A 23,696-nucleotide genomic window follows, 5' to 3' on the forward strand; every position below is an offset into this window, starting at 1 on the left:
CTGATCCTGTGAAACATTGTCCAGCACTTAATAAGTAGAGTCACTGTCATGATAATTGACAAAACGTGTGTTTATTTTTTCCACTAATATTTTAAAATATGTTTGATGCACTTTATACAAACAATAATATTACAGTAAAGGCATTAAAATATATTATATATTAGGTACAAGAAAATATATAAATATACATTACACGAAATATAAATATACAATCAAAATATTAAACCCATCATAATTACTTTATGCTATTAGCATTATAATATTACAAGATAAGGATGTATAAATGGCCGTAAGTAAGTATTACGGCTTATAAATTAACCGTATAAGTGATCGTACTAATAATGTTTATAACGTTAAGGAGCAATTATTGGCTTGATCAAAGTTCAACGAATTTCGACGAATAAAACCCAAAGAAATTATTGCTTTGCAAATAATGCGCTCAACGCGACTAATAAAAAATAAAGATAGTTTATTATGATATTGCTGATTTACTCTCGACAAACAACAATTTTTTTTTTTTTATAAATGTATAACTTATAAAATGTGTATCGACAATTTAATTTTAGACAAATTAAGTCATTAATATTAATTAATATTTCTGTTATAATTACAATGATTTGATTAGAACTTGTGTGTTTACATTTGCATTTCATTAATATTATTATAGTAGACTATTATTATTGTTATTGTTGATAAATATAAATGTAGAGGTAAATAATATTATTAGAATTCATGTGAATGAATTGCTAGGGTAATCATGATTTAATCTTCTGGATCTTGAGGACTATTGAAACTAAATATCTAGATAGTGTAAGCCTGTAAAAATCAATGATTAGATATTATTATTTCAATTTTCCTATTAAATCAAAATAATCTAGATTTTGGAACCAAAAATCCAGTGAACGACACTTGTAGAAAAACCAATTCAACACAGACGGAAACGGGTATTTTGTTTTAATTATCCATTTCAAATATATTGTAATGAATGACCTTCATTGTTAGATATTTCTGCAACATACGTACTTAATATACTATTTTATTGATGTGTAATGTGTATAATCGTTATGTACGTAACATACCGAAGTGCTGAATATACATAGACTACTACTATTGGAAATTTCGAATTATACTAAAATTTATTTCTAAAATAGTCTATGTATAGTTGTGATCCGATGGACTTTTGAACGTATTCTGATATTTAAAAACTATAGTTAATAATTCATAGATTAATGAATTTTCAGTTAATAATAGATACTTATTTTGTGATATGCATATTCTTTAATTTTGATGAATATAGAATGCTATAAACAAATACTTTCTAATAACTACATTACATTTTACTAAGCATGTACTACAAATGTAATTCTATACTCGTGGTAACTCTAATTTAAACAATTAATCATATTAATCTTGATAGTTACTCTATACAGGATGGTTCATTAAGCTTACAAACCTAAGATAAACCTAGTTTATTCTAATTATGAATTTTTAAATTGTTTAGGATAAAAAAATAAGGGCCATATTTTAAAATACCTTTATTCAAACCATTTATGTTTTGTGTTATAGACATTTTTTTTGTTAATTTTTAAAGAAAAGAGTTTTTTTTTTTTTTGAAAATTGTACTGTATCATAATCAAAATTCAAATTTAAAAAAATTAAATTAATTAATATTGATTTCATGATATTGTATAGTATGCAAATAATTTTTAGAATACTTACAATAATTACTTGAATACCAAATAAACTAAATATCATAAATGTTATATTCTAACGCGTATAAACAGTCAAGTTGTCGCATTGACGCATAGGGTACCTACTTATTTAAAAACAATACATTCATTAATTTAATTATGGTGACAAATGAGTATATTTATTTGTATATAATCATTAAATTAAGTAAATTTTAAGTTATTTTAAAATTAAAAATAAATAATATGTATTTATTATAAAAATATTATAGAAATATACACTTTAAATTTATTAAAAGCATTTCTTGATATTAGTGAAAATTTCAATTTTCTTATGGCTTATTTAAACCATGACATGCTGAATTTAGTGTCCTCGGAATCTTACATATTTCTCCTCCCGTCTTATCTTCCATTGAATGTTTCGCATTGATTATATGCTCTATTTGTTTTTGTGCTTCATTTAAATTTGTCGTCAATAATTCGATTTGACTTCTTAAACGTTCATCAATCTATATAACGTATTAAAACCAACAATAAATAAATGATACCTTATATTTAAAAAAAATACGACATGTAAATATGATCGGATAGCTTTATCCTGTTTTATAGTCGATACGTCATGTTCTATGAGCTATTTCTATGTTAGAAAACAATTGTCAACTCGAATTTATCGTATTTTTTAATGATATTTTTCGTGATCAAAAAGCTACTAACAAACCTAACTATTTGAAAGTATTTCTGTTTCTCTAAGAACATTCTCCATGAATGAATAACCAAAAACAAAAATGTTTAGTTAGTAATAATCATATATAATAATATTTTTATTATTGATATCATTAATAAACAGAAGTTACCGCACAAACAGAGTAAATCGGGAAATAAATAAAAACCATTCCTGTCGTCGATTTAAAACTATAAATCAAAATAAAATACAATCGAATATAGCAAAAAACTTAACTACAATATCGCATGATTTACAAATTAATGATGTGGATTATATTTTTTACTGGTCTACATAGAGCTTAAATAATTCCGTAAACAAAAAAAAACTTTTCATTGGGTATTTTCCTCGAAATAAAAACAGCCAATTATGGATATCAGATTTATTTATAAAAACAAATAAAATTAATAAATTATTAAAAAAAAATAAGCTCCACTTTCTCAAATTAATATAAAATTCCCAATGGAAACAGACATAACTCCCCACTCAAACACAAAGTCCATAACATCCTTTACATACACTCCATCACTACCACTGACGCCATAAATATCCATTAAAGCTCTTATCAATTATCAATCATTTTGCAACGCAATTCGATCTTTAATTTTTCATGGAGAATTTTTATGCAAATCCTATATAAATGGCATAAAATCAAATATATCCTCAGTTGACGCTTAACAGAGTGTAATCAAATATTTAAAAGAAAAAATCTTATTTTCAAAAAACTAACCAAAAAAAAAAAAAAAATCCTATTGTGTGGTAATATGACACCTCCTCACCGCTACCATAATACGTCGATTGAATGCATAAAAAAATAATTTAAAATCTAAAGGCTCTCTTGCCAGCGATGTTACAAACGTTTTATGGTCAAACAAAGATACATATCTATCTTTTCTTTGTCGACTTAGGGCCTCCCGATAATAGTATATTTAAATTAAATAAACTAATCTATTACGCAAACATACATTAAAAATATTGAAGAACATGTTTTTATTATAAATTTCAAACATTGTTCTAGATTTATAGAATGGTATAAAAATAAATTCTCAGCTGCTTGCAAAAAAAAAAAAAAGTCTCCAGAAAATTTTTATTATGCATACCAAAATGTAACCCTCTTAGTAAGCTGAATAAGAATTGATGTAAAGACCTAATCTTTTATTTAAAAAAATCTCAGTAAGAGATGAAATCGTATTATAAATCAAATTCATCATATTGTATACACGTAAAAATATTCAAAATCAATATACTCACTTGGTCGCGTTTTTGGAATTCTAAACATGCTATTGCTCTATGTTCAACTAATTTTTGTTCTAACTGTTTTACATATTCAACATATTTAAGCATTTGACATTCAGCAAAATTTTTTGTTTTTGTCACTTGTAGAGCTGCTTCTTTTCTTACAAGATCTAAATTTTCCTTCAATTGTAATGAATAGTGGGTTCGTTCCATGTATAGTCGTTTATTTTCTGCCAAAATAGCATCCTGTGTCATTATCTTAGCCCTAGGAAAAAATTAGTAGTATTATATTTAAAAAAAAAAAACTATAAATAATATAAATAATAAATACTTTTTTATTTTATTTATTTAATAATTGTATAGTGGGGTAAGGTAATTATTATTATTTTTTTTTTTAATTATAATGTCACAATTAAAAATCTGACTTCAGAAATACATTTATATTAATTGAAAATAAACAATAATTACGATTAGTTATTTTAAAATTTTAAATGTATTTAAAATAATAAAATACTTATATTAAGAAGATATACGTATTCTAAATACTATAAAAGTATTACATTGACTCAAATAATTTACAAGACTGAAAACAACACATAAATAAACAATGTTTCAATGTTTCACTAGTAAAAAATATAAATAAATACTATTGAAATATTTCTTACCCATCACTCACATTGAAAAGGTACATTTTAACTAACTTTTGAAACTTATCGAAAAACTTATTAACAATTGAAAGTAGGTAGTTACAAAATTAGGTTTACAGAACAGATTGAATTGTGTGAGATTAACAATGAAGTAATAAAACTATAAAGAATATAGGTAAGTAATGTAACAAAGTAATCTATTGCATGGTTATTAACCAGTTTTGGTGTTTCACAAATTTAGACAATATTATTGTATTGTTATAATAAATTTCATAACAATATTATTGACATGATATTTTCGCCTAGTAAATGACTTTATTACAAATTAAACTATTGTTTTGGAAACTATAACTAATTTAATATGGGAATCAGGAAAGTTTCAAGTTTCCGGTATCATCAATATTTGAACTTCAATTATATTTAAAAATGTTTCGGATTCTAGACATACTGTTTTGCTTAAATTCTAATTGGAAATAATATAAGAAGAATCTAGGAATCTTTAATACAATTTTAAAGCTAATTATTTTAAAAAATAATTTTTATCGTACAAAATTTAAAATTAAATAAAAATTAAACATTTAAATTTCTAAATATAAAAAAAATAAACTTGTCAAAATAAAATTAAACCATGTTTAGATAATACCAAAATAAATATTTGGAGGGGAAACTATAAGCATCTGCAGTTATTCATTTTTTAATAATTACAATAAAAACCAAAATTGATTTTGTCAAAAACTGGTGCTCTATAAATATTCAATGATTTTGAGTGCTTTAAATTTTTTACTTTTCATCTCTTCTCTTTCGAAGTATCAACTCGATCTAATTTGCTATCAAAAACTACCCTCAGAATAGAATTTTTGCTGATACAAAGTTGGTGACAAATAAAAAATTTAAATTATTAAAAAAATAAATAAACATTATTTAAAAACTCATACATTCACCGAGTCGCTCTATACATTAAATTATAATAACTACATAAAACGGTTTTTAATATAATTTTTCTTGACCTAAGTTTTGATATTTTTTAAATTTATAATATTAAGCCTAATTTATTGTGAATTACTTTAATTGTGTGTTTTCTTCTTCTAGATATTTGATCTTTCTGTCTTTTTCTTCCCTATCATCATTCGCCAAAATTGCATTCTAATAATTCAAGCATATAAATTTGTATTAATTGAAAATAATAATATAAGTTTGTTTATTCACACCAATGATTCTATTTTTTTTAAAAGATTGTTACGTTCCTCTTCCAATTCTAATCTCTTTGATGTCTCCTTTTCTAAATCCCGCTGTGCAGTTGCTAATAATCCAGGTAATGTCCCGAGCTCATCAAGGCATGATTTTAAATGATCCTTAGATATTACAAAAACAAGAATTATATTTTAAAATGTGTATTAATCTATATCAACACTTAAATTTAAATTATGAGTATAACTTTTATATTGTTTAATTTAATATTAATCGGTGTTTAGAAAGTAAGCAATTGAAAATGAGCATATTCATTGCGTTCACATTCATATTTTGCAATATAATAATGACACGTGAACATCTCTAGTAGTTAGTTGAATTATAATATTCCTTTTATAATTTTATTTTCAATATTATTACCGTATTATTCTATTTTGTTTACATGATTAGGTTAGGTTGTCAAATTTATATTAAAATATAATACTTTATATTTTTTTTATGTTGTACATTGTTCATTGGGGGCTACTTATTTAATTTAATTTTAAGCATAAACATATAAAATCAATGGTTAAGTAAGTTATATCATAATATCTTAAATTGTGAACAGATTTATTAATTTTTAAAAGATTTGTATATTTTTATATTACTGCAAAATCAAAATTATGAAAATTACTTTTAGTAAAAAATAGAATTTAATTGGTAGGTACCATGGATGGTCAAAAGTAAAATATTAAATCTTAATACTTTTCAAGATAACTAGGATAAATGAAGTATACATTGTCAGCTCAGTTAAAAAGCTTACAAATATAATATAAGATTCTTCATAAATGTTTAGTACAATCAATTAATAATATTGAAAATACATGGTTACAATTTTTATGAAGTCCAAATTTTTACAAAGTTCGTCATCATAACCTAACCCTTCATGTGATTTAAAAGTTTATTACGAGGTTTCTCATAAGTTATTATTGTTGAAATTAAAAACAATAATTTAGTTTAAATCTACCATAATCTATCAGAAATTATTTTAAAAATTTATAAAATAATAATTTATATGAATGACCAGATGAACATCTTCATATTACATTCTTTTTTAAATGTGAATATAAACGTAAAAGATCCTAGTTTTCAAGAATTCGTCATGAAAGAATATCAATTTTCAAGTGAACTTTCTAAACAGTGATATTAATTAATTAAGAATCCTTTTAAAACTTTTGGTGTTTAATTAGTAATCACTAACAAATACAGTAATATTTTAATAATGATAATAAAATTATTAAAAACCAAAATAACCGATTTCGTTATAATTTACACTTGCTTACAATTTGATTAATTACTATATGACAATTAATTGTATCTACTGTATAAAGCATACATTACTTATAATATGATTGTATAAAGTTTTTGAACTAAGTATTCAAAAGAAACATTACTGATTGACCAGACAGTCTACTAGGTATTTCCATTAATAATATTATTATTTATATAAAACCAGGAATATATTATTACACAAAAGGAATTCAATGAGGTTCTCAATATATTTTCTAATTATACACCAGTGCATCTTAATTAAAATACACCTAACTTTGAAAAATTCTTTACTGTCATTTCTTGAATCATATTAAATAATAACTTATTTATTTTCCAAGAATAGTTAGATACTTACTTAATACTATTATAATAAATGAAAATTTATTTTAGATATTAAATTTCAAAAAACAACTAAATTTTATATTTTTCATGGGATATTAAATAATAATTTGGATGTATTATGTGTATGTATATATATATATTATATGGTTTTAAAATGTATTTAGATTTAGATTTACAGATACGTCTATCTTTTGGTAAATAAAATACCTTGAACTAAAAATAAGAAAGTGAATATTCATAGATTTCAAATTGTTTTCACGCCATAATATATACGTACTAATTAATATTAATTAAACACGAGTTCTCTTGTTTTGGGAAAAAATATTTTAAAATTTATAAAAGTTTTAAGACTATGAAATTATAAGTAGAATAATAAAACAGAATTTAATTTATTTGTATAATTTTAAATCGAAATTTAATTGTTTCTTGCTACGTTTTATAGAGCATACAATTTGTAAAAGTTATTAACTTGTTAATTACTTTTTAAAATCAAGGTTCACTTATTTTCATACATTAACTTCTTGTTATGAAAATAAATCAAAAGAAATTTACTAAAAAATATTAACTTAAACTAATAATAAATAATATTTTACAATCAAAGGAGAAATTTACGTTAAAAACTTTAACTTATTTTTTAGTTTTCAACAAGTTTAAGACAAAACGACACACACTATGTTTTCACACTTTTAAATCTCCAAATTCTTTTTTTTTCATAACATGAATAGTTATAAAAAGTTCAAAAACAAATTTTGAAAGTTATGATTTGAACAAGAAGTATCTGAATATTATAATACCATGAGGTAAATTATCTACCAAATATTTTCTAAAAAAATATATGTATACATATAATTGTTTTGGTGTTTTTATGATAAATTGGTATGTATACTTAAAATGTCTAACTGGTTACACTTTTAAAAATATAAAGTTAATAAAATAATAACTTTTTTATTTCTATGAACTGGTTTATTATAAATAATAATAAATAATATTATTATTTATTTTCAATAACTTTCGAAGTTTAAAAACATATATGAATTATTTTAAGGAAGAGCAAATTGACATCACATAAAATTTTAATTTTAAAATACATTTTTCATTAACCTTTCTTTCTAAGAATAATTAACATTTTAAATATATTGTAAATACTCATTAAACAGTTTTTTTTTTATGTAAAACTTTTGAGTTATTTTTTTATTCCTAAATATTTAAAAATATGAAAAAATACCATATTGTAATTTGTAAGAAATAAAATCTCCTCTCCTTTATAATAGTGATAATATTAGATCTTTTAATTTAAAAAAAAATGTTAAATAGAAAGTTAGAATAAAATTATGGTTTTTTTTTCTAACAAAATACTAATGGATTATATCATGTTGTATTGTTGTCAAATAATCTTCACTAATTACAGTCACCCATTATTTAGAACATCAAATCGTCTGGATGATATGGGATTAAAAAGATTAAATCATATGATGACTATATCACATATTTAGTTTAATTCGTAATTCCTAATTTTGTATTATGATTATATTAAAATATATAATTATCTTTTTTTTATTTTACGTACCTAATAAGAGTATTCCTTTTACCGTAACCACCGAAGACCCAAATGTATACAAATAACTAGCATCTTATAATAACAGGTATTATTTAAACTATAATACATATACAATGAATGAGTATATTTTTTGATGATAAAACCCTGTTCATATTACGGTAAAGAATTTTTACTTATCAAAACATTATTGATTTATTCGAACCACAGTAAAATACAATATTGTTTATCATTTAAAAATGATTGCAATTTTGCATTATTTAACATATCTAATTTACTTAATAGGACGCTACATATACGTATTTTTTCTCTCTATTACAGATGTAAAATATACCAAATTTGAGTTCAGTTGAACCAATTTTGTGTTATCAGTTAAATATTCAAATAAATATATCTATTCTACAATTATATTTTTATTAATGTGAACTATTTTTCTTGATATTTTGATATTCAAGCGATATTATATTATTAGCATTTTAAATTTTGGGATATTTTATACATTCAAATCTTGCTTAGAAATAAAATATCATAAACAAATAAATGCTTAAACACAGTTAATTGTCTCACTTCGATAATTTTATTATAATATTCACGCTAAATGTCTATTGAACTCAAACTTGACAAGTTTTACGTTTCTAAGACGGCGATAGTACGTGCAAGAAAAGCGTCCTCTAAATATTTAATATTTATTAGTTTTATTATAGATATACTGTATGAAGTGATGAGTGTATTGATTATATGTTGACGTGTGTTTGTGTATTTTCTTTTTTTTATGTGATGTGTTGTCACCTTTTAGAATACTAACAATTATTTGAACTTTTAAATTTTTAAAGTCTTCAGACTCAGAATATTTTTGGATAAGAAAATGGATCTAGTCGGTAAAAATTAAAATTTCCCAAATTTTTTCACAGAGCGATCAGAGAATTTAATGAAAAACTTAAACAATCAGAATTTTTATGGAAAATTGAAAAAATCTTTAAATTATTTTTTAATCAAAAAGCTGTAAACATTACATTCATAGTTATTATTATTTTTAAAGTTATCACCTAAGGTCAGTGTTTATTTCAGACCTTCTATCCCGGGGGAGAAGTCTATCGCCAATTTTCAAATGGGTATGCCATAGGAATAAATAACGAAGGGATTTAAAAAATAATATCGTATACATTTTTTTCCAGGTGGGAGGAGTATTACCACCGGTTACCCCCATGGAATAAACGCTGCCTAAGCTAGTATTAAAACTAACATTCCAATCAACTGAGGAATAATCTAAATTATTTACTTGAATATCATTTTCATCATTTGAGAATTCAATATCTAGATCAAAAATATCTCCTTCCAACAAAACAATAATTTGGTGTTCATCTAAATTATCCATTTTTTTTTTCAACGATGGGCCAAATGGGTATCATTTAATAGAACAAAAATTGTTTGTATTTAATTGGTCCATTTGAAGCTTTAAATTATTATTATTGAAATAACATTAATTAATTACGATATATATCCAAATGGACCCACTGCAGGACTAGAAAGGGTTAATATTAATATTTATAATAAAAAAACTGAAGACGATGATCGGTTTAGGTTTTGATTACAGAATTATAATGAAAAGTTAAACATTATTCCACAAATAATTTTTATTTGTGTCTGAATTTTAAATTTTAAAGAAAATTAATATAATATGTAAAATTTTGATTTATCATAAAATAATTTTAGTTATTTTTTTGTAATTCAAAAATTATAAACTGTACATACTTGTAACATTTAGCTGTTAATTACATTATCATTTTTATACTCATTAAAATTTAAAAAAATGTTTGGACTAATTTCAGCATAGTTTTTTGTTTACAATTATTTATTGTCGAATTAAAATTAACCACATACATTACAGTAATCTACTCAATGACAAAATACACTCCACACCTACCTACTTATACAGCTGACCGTTACGTATACTTTTTACTCGCTTTTTATTTTACAACGAACGAGTGCTTAATATTTTAACATAGAAAGTAGCTACTTCGTTTAACTACCTTAAACGTTTTATAAATAAAAACTTTAAAATTATTATTCAAGACATGATTTATAACAATGCATAATGGATATCTTACATTCATTCGATTAAACTCCGCTTCATATTCTTCGGCAATTTTATTTTTTTCCTTACAAATACTCTCAATACGAAATTTTTGTTCTTGATTTGTTTGTAGAACTGCCAAAAACTAAAAACCCATTGATATGATAGCAATAATAAAACATGTAGAATATTAGTTCAAAGTACAAAGTTAATTTTATATTAAACATCATCGCAACCGAAAATAACCTTTGATTTTTTATCCTCGAGTTCGGTCAGATGAAAATCGAGTGCCATCTGCATGTTAGTTTTTTCTTCGGTTGCATCTTGCAAACGATTTCTCAAGCTTTCAATCAAGTATTTTTCATTTGAACAGGCCAATTCAGGATCCTAAATAAATATTCAGTTATTAATAATATATGCTCGTAATAATATTATAAACCGTAGTAAATAATAAAAATATATTACGTGGGATTTTGCTGAAGTGAAATCAAACAATTGTTTTTGTAACTGGCAGACCTGCGTTTTTAATATTTTTAAACGGTCTTCATAATTCTTATAGTACACTGAGCTTCACTAAGCTTTTTTCGTAAATTTGTAATTTCTAATAATTTATTGCTGGAAATGAATTAAATTTAATGTACGTATTTTGTAAGTATGTTTATATTTTATAATGTAATTTTTTAACAATTTCTATTAATTTATTATACACTATATAATATAGATAGGTACTATTTATGTAATGTGTAATGTAAAATTAAGATATTACTCTTTATTTTGTTAATATTATTATTATTAAATCGCTAATTGAGGTTTTTAGAATTTTGAGCAAAATGTATATGGTTTTACAATGATATGTTTTTATTTTGTATTTATAACGTCGCGTTTTGGAACGAAACATTTGCTCTACTCAACATTGATAATCGTTTTTGGATACTAATTTAATCTAGTTGATATATTAGATTAAAAACAATCAAAAAAATGAAATTCTAAGTAGGAACTTTTGTTTTAGAAATTTAGAAAGCTAATAAAATAGCATCTGAAACTTATTTTCTACATATAATTTTGGCAAAACTAATTTTGTTTTATTGTGTTGTAATCAAAAAAGAAATTATCATATACTTTAAATTTTTACTTATAATTTTTTAAGCGCAATACTTAATTCTTCATATTAGTATGTATTTTATTAATTAATTTTTTATTTTATTTACGTTAGTAACACATTTTTTATATCGTCAAAAAGTTTAAAAATGTAGTACAATGTACGTATTGTATTTTGCTTAACATAGCGATTAAAACATATCGATAATACATAGTCATGATATTGTATTATATTATTTTTATTATTTTTAACAATTAAAAAACTTATTCTCACCATTTTACAGAACGTCGGTGTTAACTTTAAGGTTGTACTAAAATTTTTTCACATCAATCAAATTTATAAACTATAGTATACAGTAATATAAATATAATACAACATAAACTATACCTAGAAATTGACACAAACCACTTGTCTGCTTTTATTAGCCCATTTTTGGAGTGTAATAATTTATTAATGTGTTTACTCAATGCCAAGGTACACTAACAAAATACTATATATTTAAGTACATCATAGAGAATTTATTGTTTTAGATACATAGAATTATTGAATGAGTAACTTTACATTTTAATATTACAACACCCAATGTTTTTCAACTATTTTTATGACTTTTAATCGATGACATAACAAATAACTAAATTTATCATTTACAAAAAATTACAAGACCTTGCACTCAAATTAACCCAAACCCGTCACACCTCGAAAAATCTATGTAATACCCAAAATCTATACAATCCGAATGATTTTTTTTTTTTAATACCTAAATTAACCAAAACTTAAATAATTTTTGTGTTAAAAGTTTCATGTTATATAGTGGCATTTTATATGCATTTATTTTAGTTAGTTTTATTTATTTATTTAATTATTACTAATATAATATTAAATTCATTAACGGTAATATTTTATGGAGTAAAAAAATATGTTAAGAAATCCTATAAATTAAAAAAAAAAAATTGATACAAAGTATTTGAATTAAGTTTTTATCGGAATACTTAACGCCTATGGATATAGATGAAATTCAGATGAATACCCAAAGTAACCCCTATAATAACAGTTATGAGCCCTCAAATGAATGTTATAACGTTGTGTTCTAGTATTCGAAAACTTGAACACACCGAATACTCAACATCGATACCTATATAAACAATTCAGGCGCAGTCATTAAAAAAATGTAAACATTTTATAAATAATAATAACCAGGTATCACTTTTTTGTCTCTAATTAAAATATACATGATTAGTTCGTACAGCAGAATGTATCATATAAATCATACTTGTCGACTCACTTATGATCCGCCAATAATGTATTATACTCTGTGGTTAGATCTTTACACTGAGGTTCTTGGCCATCACATTGATTTATCGGTCCTGCACAATTCTATACACAGTTATGAAAAACCCTATACTATTACTTCTACGCTATTATTGAGTTTTATATTTAAATACTTACAGCACACAAGGCATCAGATATGTTTAATACTTTTTTAGCTAATTCGATTTGACACCGATCGCGCTTTAATCCCTTTAATTCGTCATTTAATCGATTAATTTCAAGCATTAAAACTTGCGCTTTTGATTTCTTTTGGGTTTAAAAGAAAAACACATTTAGAAATATAAACAATATGATATCGGAATAATTCATTTAAATTAATAATTACCGATCCATTCTGTTCAGGTTGGCATGTACCACTCTCATTTTCTAGCTACAAAAGTTAAGAAAAATTATTATTTTCAATAATTTAATTAAATAAAGTATTTACCTTATTTTTAAGAGCATTTGTTAGAATATGTGTTTGTTGATTCTAAAAAAAAAAAAAAAGTTTATTGATATTTCGTTGAAATCAGATACATTTTTAGAAATTTTTATTACAGCACTGTTAAGTTTGCACAAAAAATCACGATTCTGTTGATGTAATATATTCATTTCTCCCTTAATTGTCATCAGTTCATCTCTAACTCCTTCTTTTTTACAATCAGTATCTGAACTATTTGAAAGTTTACAGCAATTATCATTGATAGTAGTACAGTTATCTTTATTATCAGTCGAACAACAATTTTCGGATTCGTCGGTACACGAACAAAATGACTCATTATCAGTCTAAAGCAATGTTTAATTGAAGTAAATTTTTGAAAATAACCTTAAACTTTTTTATTGTAATAAAATTAAAAAAAGTTAATTTTCTGACTTTTAATTACTAACTTCTCTGCATTTAGTTCCATTATTATTTAGATCATAATGAAAAAACGTTGGGTAGTTTTGTTCATTGTTAATCAATATCCACGGAACCATTTGTTCTCTTTCCTTAAATCAATAATACAAAACATTTTTATTAAAATAATATATTTGTGTAAAATTGAAATTAATTTAATTATTATAATTTTAAACATTTAATTATTATTTTAAGTTATAAAATATTATAACCCGTTTAAGTTTTGAATATTTAGTTGGTCGAACTTTTCGATAATACGCGATTGAATAAAAGCTGAAAATAAATAGTTTTATATTTAAAATTATTAAATTTTTTTTCTTTTTTAATATTATATAAATACGTAATCAATTTATATTTTTCCATAGTCACAGTTCCTTACTATATTAAAAAGTGTTTTTATAAAAGATATTCTCATAGTTATATATTATATCATTTTACTTCTAGTCAAAGATGCTTATAATTCTATAAAATTTTAAGATTCTGATCAGAACAAGAAAGCTATTGATTGTACAGTAAATGTGATTACACTTTCATTATTTTTTCGTCAATACTTTTAATAAAAATAAATGAATAAAATAAAAATATGCTTGAAAAACTAACAAAACATCTTTATAATAATTGAATTTCGTAAATTTTACATCAACTATATCATTCTTAGTTGATTTTCAAAAAAATTGAGAAAACGGACAATACAATAAATTGAACACACCTTTTAACAAAACTTTTGCTACCAGTTAAATATTCGTTTTACTCAGAATCTTTCTTCAAATGGTTTAATACAAAAATGTATATTTAATGAGACTACTCATCTTTGCTCGTGTATTCACTAGTTCTTACTCCTTAGTAGTTAGTATGACTAGTATAACTAATAGTTTGGTAGTATCTTTAATTTAGAACAATTTATTATAAAACATATACTAAAAACTATTAACTGTATATAATATCTAAGTATAATATTTACAATATTTATATTTAAAACGTAAAATAGTTATTATAAAAAACTTTTTCATATTTTATTATAAAAAATTATTGTAAATATTATTATGTAATCAGAATCACTGATCACTGTTTTCAGAACGTATCAACGTTTTATTAAAAAAAAAAAGTTTAAAATTTTAAATACTAATTAAAATTAGATATCTTATACGTTGTGCAGACCTTATAAATGTAATATTTTATAGCGTAAATAATGTTAATAATCTCAAAATTATAAAAAAAAAATTATATTGTGTAAAAAATAATCGTTTTTATTCTGTTGGTATCACTAGTTATAATAAAGAAAAATAATACATCAAATAAATAAAAATAATAAACAAATAAAAATAATATTGCTCAGTTAAAGTATTCCTACTGTTATGATAGGAATTTATTTTTATAAACTTAAGGTTTTTAATAAGCAATATAATATAAACCACTAACATATGACATTCCATTATTAAAATAAATATAATTTTTTTTTTTATTATTTGAAATAAGAAATATGAGATATTATAACTAATAAATACGTGACATTTTATATTAATTTAAAATATTATAAGAATAATAATGTTATGATTTAAGATGTTAAATTTGTTAACATAATATTCTATAGTGAAGTATTAATAATTAAATAAGATTTAGTCATCTGACGTTAAGAAAATATAGTAACTCGCTGATTACATTTTTATAGTTAAATGGAGAGTGTAAAAATATTATCAAACTTATTAAATATTAATATTTTATAATACCTACTATAATACTTAACCTATTAGATAAAATATTAATTGTCTTATCGGTTAATTTCTTTCGTATGTTTGATAGAGAAATAATTTTGAAAAATACTACCAACCTATGTAAATTAAAAATAAAGTTCGACGGTATTAAACAATATTACAATAACTCCTATTCAATACTTTAATCGTTACTTCTTAAATATTAAAAAAGAAATCTTACAGAAGATTTGATTACTGTTGTTACACAATCGTTCAATTTAGTATTTTGATTAATGTCAATTTTTCGACATTCGAGGTCTTCAATATTAAAATTATTAGCTTTAGCCAATTTTAGAACATCAACGATAGTTTTTTTGTATTGTACCACCATTTCTGTTAATTTTTCTTGTAACCTACATACTTCCAAGTCATTTGGTTTTGTGGCTGCACAGTCCTACACATTTTAACATTTTCAACGTTACTAATATTAAACTTTGAAGTCATCAATTTGTTAAATACACACATTTTGTAAGTTAGCTAATTCTTTCTTCAATTGTATTATTATTTTTGCAACATTTACGGCCTTTCGATCAGCATCTCTAATTAAATCTAAGGTATCTGCAGCATCGTCGGTTTCAAAATTTGTCGATTCAATTTCGAATTCATCTTTGCTATCCTATAACGATATCAAACATCATTAATAACTCAATAATTTACCTACTATTTAAGAGTTTCTTATATTATACCGTCATTTTCGTTATTATATATTAGTTTTAATATATTTTATTTTTTGGATTTATATTAAAGGTATTTATGCTTTAAACAAATAAACAATTAATTAACATTATTTTAATTGTTAGTAGTCAGCCAACTACTTAATATAATAAATAATCAATATAGCTATACAGTATAAAATAAAATGATAAAAATACATAATAATTATATGGGCCAGAAGCACGTAATAATAATTAATAATACTCATATTATGCAACTCGTTTTCCAATTAATAGGACACTTTCAACACCGAACATTGAACAATATGAATTTTCAATAACATATCTATTATAAGAAAATTTACTTTACTGTTTACGTAATTTATATAAATATTTAATACCTTTCAATATATTATTAAATTAATGCATTATGAAAATCAAAATTTATTAAAATATTTTTTTTATACCTAGATGTATAATAGTAAGTATATCCTATTTTAATGTATGAGCTCTCAGTCATTTATAAATATAAATAAATAATAATATAAAAAACAAAAAAAAACATAAATAAACATAGAAATATAATGATGACACCTTTATTAAGGAAGTGTGAGCATTTTATAAGTGTTAAATATTAATTTTAAATTCTTAAACTAATAGTTTGAATTCGATAAAATTTTAGATTTTACATTATTTTTTCAAGATGAATTATTAAGTGAATTTCAATACTAAATGAATTATTTTATAAATAATTGTTACTTAAGTAGGGTACCTATAATTGATGTATCAGTTAATAAAAAAATATTATAAAGTTAATATTTATATTGTTTTTAATTTTGATTAATGTTTAGTATTATTCAAAATATAACAAGAGGCTTAATTGTTTAATTTTATATTATATTTCATTTGCGTTACTATATGGTAACGTGTATTCAATTTCATTAGCATACTTGAAAGTTTAGATGGGAGACTGAACTGCAGCTAAAAAGCTATATATTAAGCTTATATTAAACTAAAATTTATATTAATTTTGTTATGGAATTGTATTAGTTCGTTCGATTAAACATAAATCATGTAAACTTTTCAAATATTACAACTGGTACTGTGTGCATTTGTCAGGCATCAAATCAATGACTTCTGATTGATAGTCAAACATAGATAAGTTGGATTAATTTCAAGTAATTTTGTTTTCTGTTGGTATTTAAAATTCTCTAATTTCTTGAGAAAGGTAGATATAATACTGATTTACTATTTAAAAAAATCTTTAATTTATAAAAAACATTTTTATTCCTCAATTATTGTAAAAAATACAATCTTGGTGCATATTATAAGAACTGTTATTCTATTTTTCGGTTTATATACAAAAAAATAAGAAATAATTAGACTAATCATCAAATCTTATAAACTAATAATTATTATTTTATAATAAAAATGTATTGAAAATTTTATTGTAAATATAAAATTCAATACACTTGGTTATAATCAGTTATAACAAAGAAACGTGGTAAGAATATTCAAAATTTTTCAATTATTCAAACTTATAACATAAAAAATATATGATATAGTATATATTTGCTGGTCTTGTTTTGGCTTGTGAATTGTTTATAAGATTTAATTAAAATGTAATTAAGTGCGGTGACTATAGTATTGTTCTAATTTATCACAAATTTATGGCTTCAATTAATCAACAATTTGTATTTTCATTTAATTTGTTTGGTCCTAAATCTCAAGAATAATCAATGCCATCTCTAACAGAAAGACAATTATGCATAATATTTGCATCAATGAGTTTCAGTAAATTTCTTGTTTGATTTACCGTCACTTGTGGATCGTAGGTAATTTAAATGCCTTAGAACTAATTGTATATATTATAAGCACTCTATAACGCAAAATAATAATTACGGTGTATCTATATTCCATAGTACATACATATACCTATATACCTACATAATATTGATGTGTTAACATCTTTACGCGCAACCCCCTAAAAAAAGAGCGCGTGTAAAAAAATGGGTTTAGGGTGAATTGGTATTAATTCGATGTCACGAAAAATTATAACGGAAGTTTAATGGTTGCCATGGTTACCCACCAATAATTTATTACAATATAATATCTTTTTAATACAATATTATATTTTATTATTATATTATATATTTATATCTCCAGAGAGTGCTACACAGCGGCAAAGAAAACGGCGAGCCCTTATTAGATGTTAACACATCAATATTGAGCGTCAGATACAAATTCTGACACTCACATTTTTTTTTATTAATATTATACATATAGGTACTCCCTAGAGATTATTCCCAGGCTTAAATATAATAAATAATTATTTTAAAAGTAGTAAATATTTCAAGTAGGTAAGAAAATGTTTGTTTATATTTATTTTATTTTTATATTATTACACATGTGTGTATATACTGAATATATGTCATACTCTTTTGAAGCCCTAGGTTCAAAAAAAAAAAAAAATTCAATAAAAATAGCGATTTTTACGAAAACTTGTTAAATCTAATTTTTGACAACATTTGTTTTTGTTTTTTGTTGTAAAAATTAATAACTTTAATAGGTGCTTTATTTATATAAGAATATCTTAGACGTGATATATTTTTTTTAATATTTTAGCTCTTTTTTTGTTTAATGTGTTTAGACATTTAAAATTTTTGAATATTTTTTTCATCAAAAAAAGCTTGAAAAGGTAATACAAAATTTCTCATAAATTATTTTTACCACCATTAAAAAACATGAAAAAATACGTGGTCAATTATTTATTTTTAACTGCTTAATTTTTAAATATTCACATAATTTATCAAAATGAATAAACTATGTAAATTATCTTATAAATTAATATTCTTGGAAAAATGTACTTAAACACATAACGCATTTATTAAAAATAAGTTTAGCTTAAAGACACAAAAGCTTTAATGTTGATGTCAATATTAGTATTAATGACAATATTAGTAGATATTTAAAGGTTAAAATAATTATTATTTTTATTATTAAAAAAATATTTATCATGAAAAAATTTCAGTATTATTTATGATTTTCCATACAAATAATTTTCCATCCTAATTTTTAAAATAATTATTCTAATTTTCAAGTATATTTGTAGATATTTATAAGTATTTGAGGTTTTTAGTTTTTATTCAATAACTGTATTATAGTCTGTATATTATGAAATATAGGATAATTAGAAATGTTATACATTTAATGTTCTTATATTTATTAATTACATTAAGCTTGATAAACTCTATAAAAAAAGGAAATAATTAATTTTATTTAACAAAATATTAATTTATAACATCTAGTTTATGTCATGTTCTTTAGTTTAATGAAAAATATCGAAATTAATTTTTAGTTTGGATTTAATACTTGCCAAAAAGCAAAAGAATGAAATGAGTCAATGATATTTGAAAGAGGTTTTGGTTAATGCAATTTAGATGCCTATCCCTTTTCCATCATCTACATACATAAATATATACATATTTATAAATCAAATTTAGATTATAAATATCTTATTTTAGACGGTTATTTTTTATCCATTTTTCACCGATATACATTATTAGTGTATTGTCCTTACTTTCGAAATTTTGAAATCTTTTTAGGATACTTGTTTATCATGTGAAAAAGTGTAATATAATAAAAACAATATTAAATTTTAAATCTTCAAGATTTAAGTATGAACAAAATTAAGTGATCGCATAACCATTTAAATTATGAATTTAAAAACAAAAAGAACATAATGATCAATATTTATTTCTATGTTCGAATAGAAGTGTCCTTTAATTCGACTTTATTTTGTGCTACTTTGACAAATTTATACTATGAATTATTTTTTTATAACGAGCTATCCTCGTCCAAAAATTTAATGTTTCAGTCAAAATTATAAAACAAAATTTCACAATTTTTATGGACATAAGATCTGGGTGACCTATTTTAATTCGAATCAACTTTAGCCTATAGAAGGCTCCTCTACTTGACAGTTGGTCTGGAAAGGTAATCCTGTTGAGTGTTGACTAAGCATCTGGAGCGTATCCGAAAAGCAACAGCAGTCACGTAAGCCATCTTATTCCAATGTTCAACAAACACAAAAGGTAAAATATACAAAATGCAATATTCATGCTTATTATTTATGTATCCTTATACACATAAAACATACCTGTGTAATTTATTTTATTATACCAAAGAAATTTCACAACACAATATCTAACGTCCTATATCATTTTAAACGTATATATTGTATATTGAGTATAAAAATATTTTTTTCAATAATTATTCAACATCGTTATAAATACATCAGTACATTTATGTACCTCCATATAACCACTGTAACACGTATGTATTATAAATTATAATTCTATTATGTAGACATATGTGACTATGTCTTAATATACGTATATTAAGTGCAAGTATAATATTTGTATAATAAACTGTATTAAATAAGTCTAAAATGTGAATAAAACAGTTGACGATTACTAATCGTTTTACTATGTGTAGTATCATATAAATTGTTGTATTTTCGATTTGATGTGGTTTCTTCTCAAATACTTAAACTAAACTCCATTCTTAGGAGACACAACTCTATATTTATTGAAAAGGTTTATCAGGTTTTAAGTAAAGAGTTAATGTTTGTTCGCTCCGCTCCTAAGTGTCCCATTAGAATTAGCTTTATGGCGAAACTATATGTTGATAATTTGATACATGTAACGCTAATTTACTTTTGTTTTTTGATTCTATCTACAGCGTACTAATTTTATTGGTCGTATAATTTCTCAAATACATAATTTACCGTCGGATTTTTTTCGGATAATAGTAGTTGTAATATTATTGCCTATATATATTTTATAGAACACTTTTAAAGATAATTATAATCTATTAAGTTATTGTCATAATTAGATGAGTTCTATTATAATGTAAATGATGAATTTGCGTTTTAATACACGTACGACGAACATTCTACGATAAAATTATAAATTTAAATATTAGCACGCTATATACAATTGAGTATTTTATTATTTAATAATTATACATCTTGACCATACTACACTACTCTAAATCTTTATATATGGATATTTCCGAGATTTGTATTTAATTGTAATTTATTTTATATTTAAAGCCACTATAGGTAGACAAATATATGTCCTGTACCTTATTCCTAAAACACTATTTTCTAGTACAATTTATTGTTATACTTTATAATATAAATGTCTTGTTTATTCATTTGTAATATTTACATAATGCTCCTCGCTAATAAACATTATTACCTCTGTTTCGTTATTAAACAATTATTTAGATTGTATGTACCTATATTATAATTTATGTTAAAAATAACGTCTTGACAGTAATTGTTAACTGTGGTGAAATTATTTATATATATTTACAAGATATATTTATTTATTTAACATTTTAATGAGATAACGAGATGAATAAACGAATGAATATTTTACTCTTCTCATATTCTTTTATTATATATAAAATGTAATAATATAATATAATATATCTGTATAATTATATTATGCCTAATAACAATATCCCATCTATGGCCGTGTTTTATTTTTAATTTTCTAAATGTATGTTTTTAATTATCATATAATAATTTTGAAATGCATTATAGTTCTACTTACCCAGCATTCCTAATACCATGTATATATTTTTTTTATACTTAACTTGCATTTAAAATTAAGAAAAAAAACATTGCAATAAAAATTAAGTATTTTTTATTTGATTAAATGATAATACCAATATTTTATAGTTTAGTCAATTTATTTATAATGATAGTCAATTTATTTTAATTTATTACACAAAGGCGTAATATTATACTGGTATAATAGAAAAAAATAAAACCCTATTTATTTTGGCATATTTTCTGCAATTAAAAGTATATGCAAATTCTGCCTCCAACATATTATATTTTTAAAAGTTCAATAAAGGTACAAATTATAAGTTAAGAATTTTCATACTCAAAATACAAAAAACTTGTTTCATAATTTTACGCATCGTTAACGATTGTTTGGAAAGTTTAATAAATAGTGTTTTCACTATCATAATGTAAAGGTCAAATACTTATTTATAAAATACAGCTAAGTTCGATATACTTTATTTAAAAAAAAATTGTATGTAACTATTAAACATTAATCTTTAAAAATGTATGTATATATATATATATATATATATATATTGAAGATTTGAAATTATTTCATTAGGTAATGATAAAAATTTAATTCAATATAAATCTCGTACCTACCTATGTATCAACCACGGACTAAGATATCATTAGATAGGATAGGTAGATCTTAGTCAGTGGTATCATGGTGATATCAACACAGTATATTGATAAAAAAGTATAAGGTAATAATTATATACTCTATGGCAGTTTTTTTTTTCAATAAGTACAATATGTTCTATTCTAAAACAAGTATTTTTCACAAATTCAAAATTAATGAAACTTGTTTTATGCAAATTGAGTATCTGCTTATAATTAAATTGCACAATGAATCGACTCAATATTTAGATCATCGGGAATAATTTAAAGAATTGCTTTTTGTAACCTCGTTGAGGATAGTATGATAAAATTGTCTCTTTTATCTCTATTGACTTTATTAGACATGAAGTGTCCTGTTTCTCAATTTATACATTTTAAGGGGAGTTTGTTTTCAAATATGTATGTGAATTAAGTCACTTGTTTTGCCACCTAACAAATGCAAATAAAAATAATTTAAGTATAATTAAGATCTATTAATAAACATGCATTGGATGAATTTGCTCATAGAGGGTTACCATTAAAAGCAGTTATTTTTAAAGATATAATAAAATAAGTGTCGAAATATTCTATTAACATTTTTGAATTTCTCGCGTAGCTTTAAATATTCCAAAAACTCTCGATTCTAAACTTTAATACCTACACGCATACTTAATTAGTTTAAATAATTAAAAATAATCTTCATATTATGTTAAAACAATTAAATACTCATTATTTAGTACCAATTGTTTTAAAACTAAATGATAAAATTGTTTATTTGCTTACTTATGATAAAAACAATTATTATTATAAAAATAGTATGCATAATTTTTATTATTATTGTTATTGAATCACCTATTCAAAAAAAGAGTAAATTTTGTAAGTCATCATAACAAAAAGGGTTGGGTAATACCATACATATTTTCAATTTCATCATTGTAAATAATGGTTCAAAAAATTATAAAAGTATCAATATATTATATTTTC

The 23,696-nt window shown here is 22.9% G+C and overlaps 2 protein-coding genes across 2 annotated transcripts in view; one reads left to right on the forward strand and one right to left on the reverse strand.

Annotated features, from left to right (window-relative positions):
- Positions 1-23,696, forward strand: part of LOC114129926 (nephrin-like) — a 224,564-nt gene that overhangs the window by 130,368 nt on the left and 70,500 nt on the right. The window lies entirely within an intron of this gene.
- Positions 1,902-16,644, reverse strand: LOC114129626 (ankyrin repeat domain-containing protein 36C-like). Its single transcript, XM_050205858.1, is given in 17 exon segments — positions 1,902-2,197; positions 3,661-3,910; positions 5,356-5,435; positions 5,501-5,644; positions 10,797-10,907; positions 11,009-11,149; positions 11,228-11,322; positions 11,325-11,377; positions 13,144-13,235; positions 13,308-13,436; positions 13,516-13,560; positions 13,618-13,659; positions 13,728-13,955; positions 14,058-14,159; positions 16,000-16,212; positions 16,282-16,434; positions 16,505-16,644. Coding segments are annotated over 17 exon segments (2,061 nt in total). The 5' UTR covers positions 16,511-16,644; the 3' UTR covers positions 1,902-2,020.

Source organism: Aphis gossypii, chromosome X (genome assembly GCF_020184175.1).
Source record: "Aphis gossypii isolate Hap1 chromosome X, ASM2018417v2, whole genome shotgun sequence".
Lineage (NCBI taxonomy): Eukaryota > Metazoa > Arthropoda > Insecta > Hemiptera > Aphididae > Aphis > Aphis gossypii.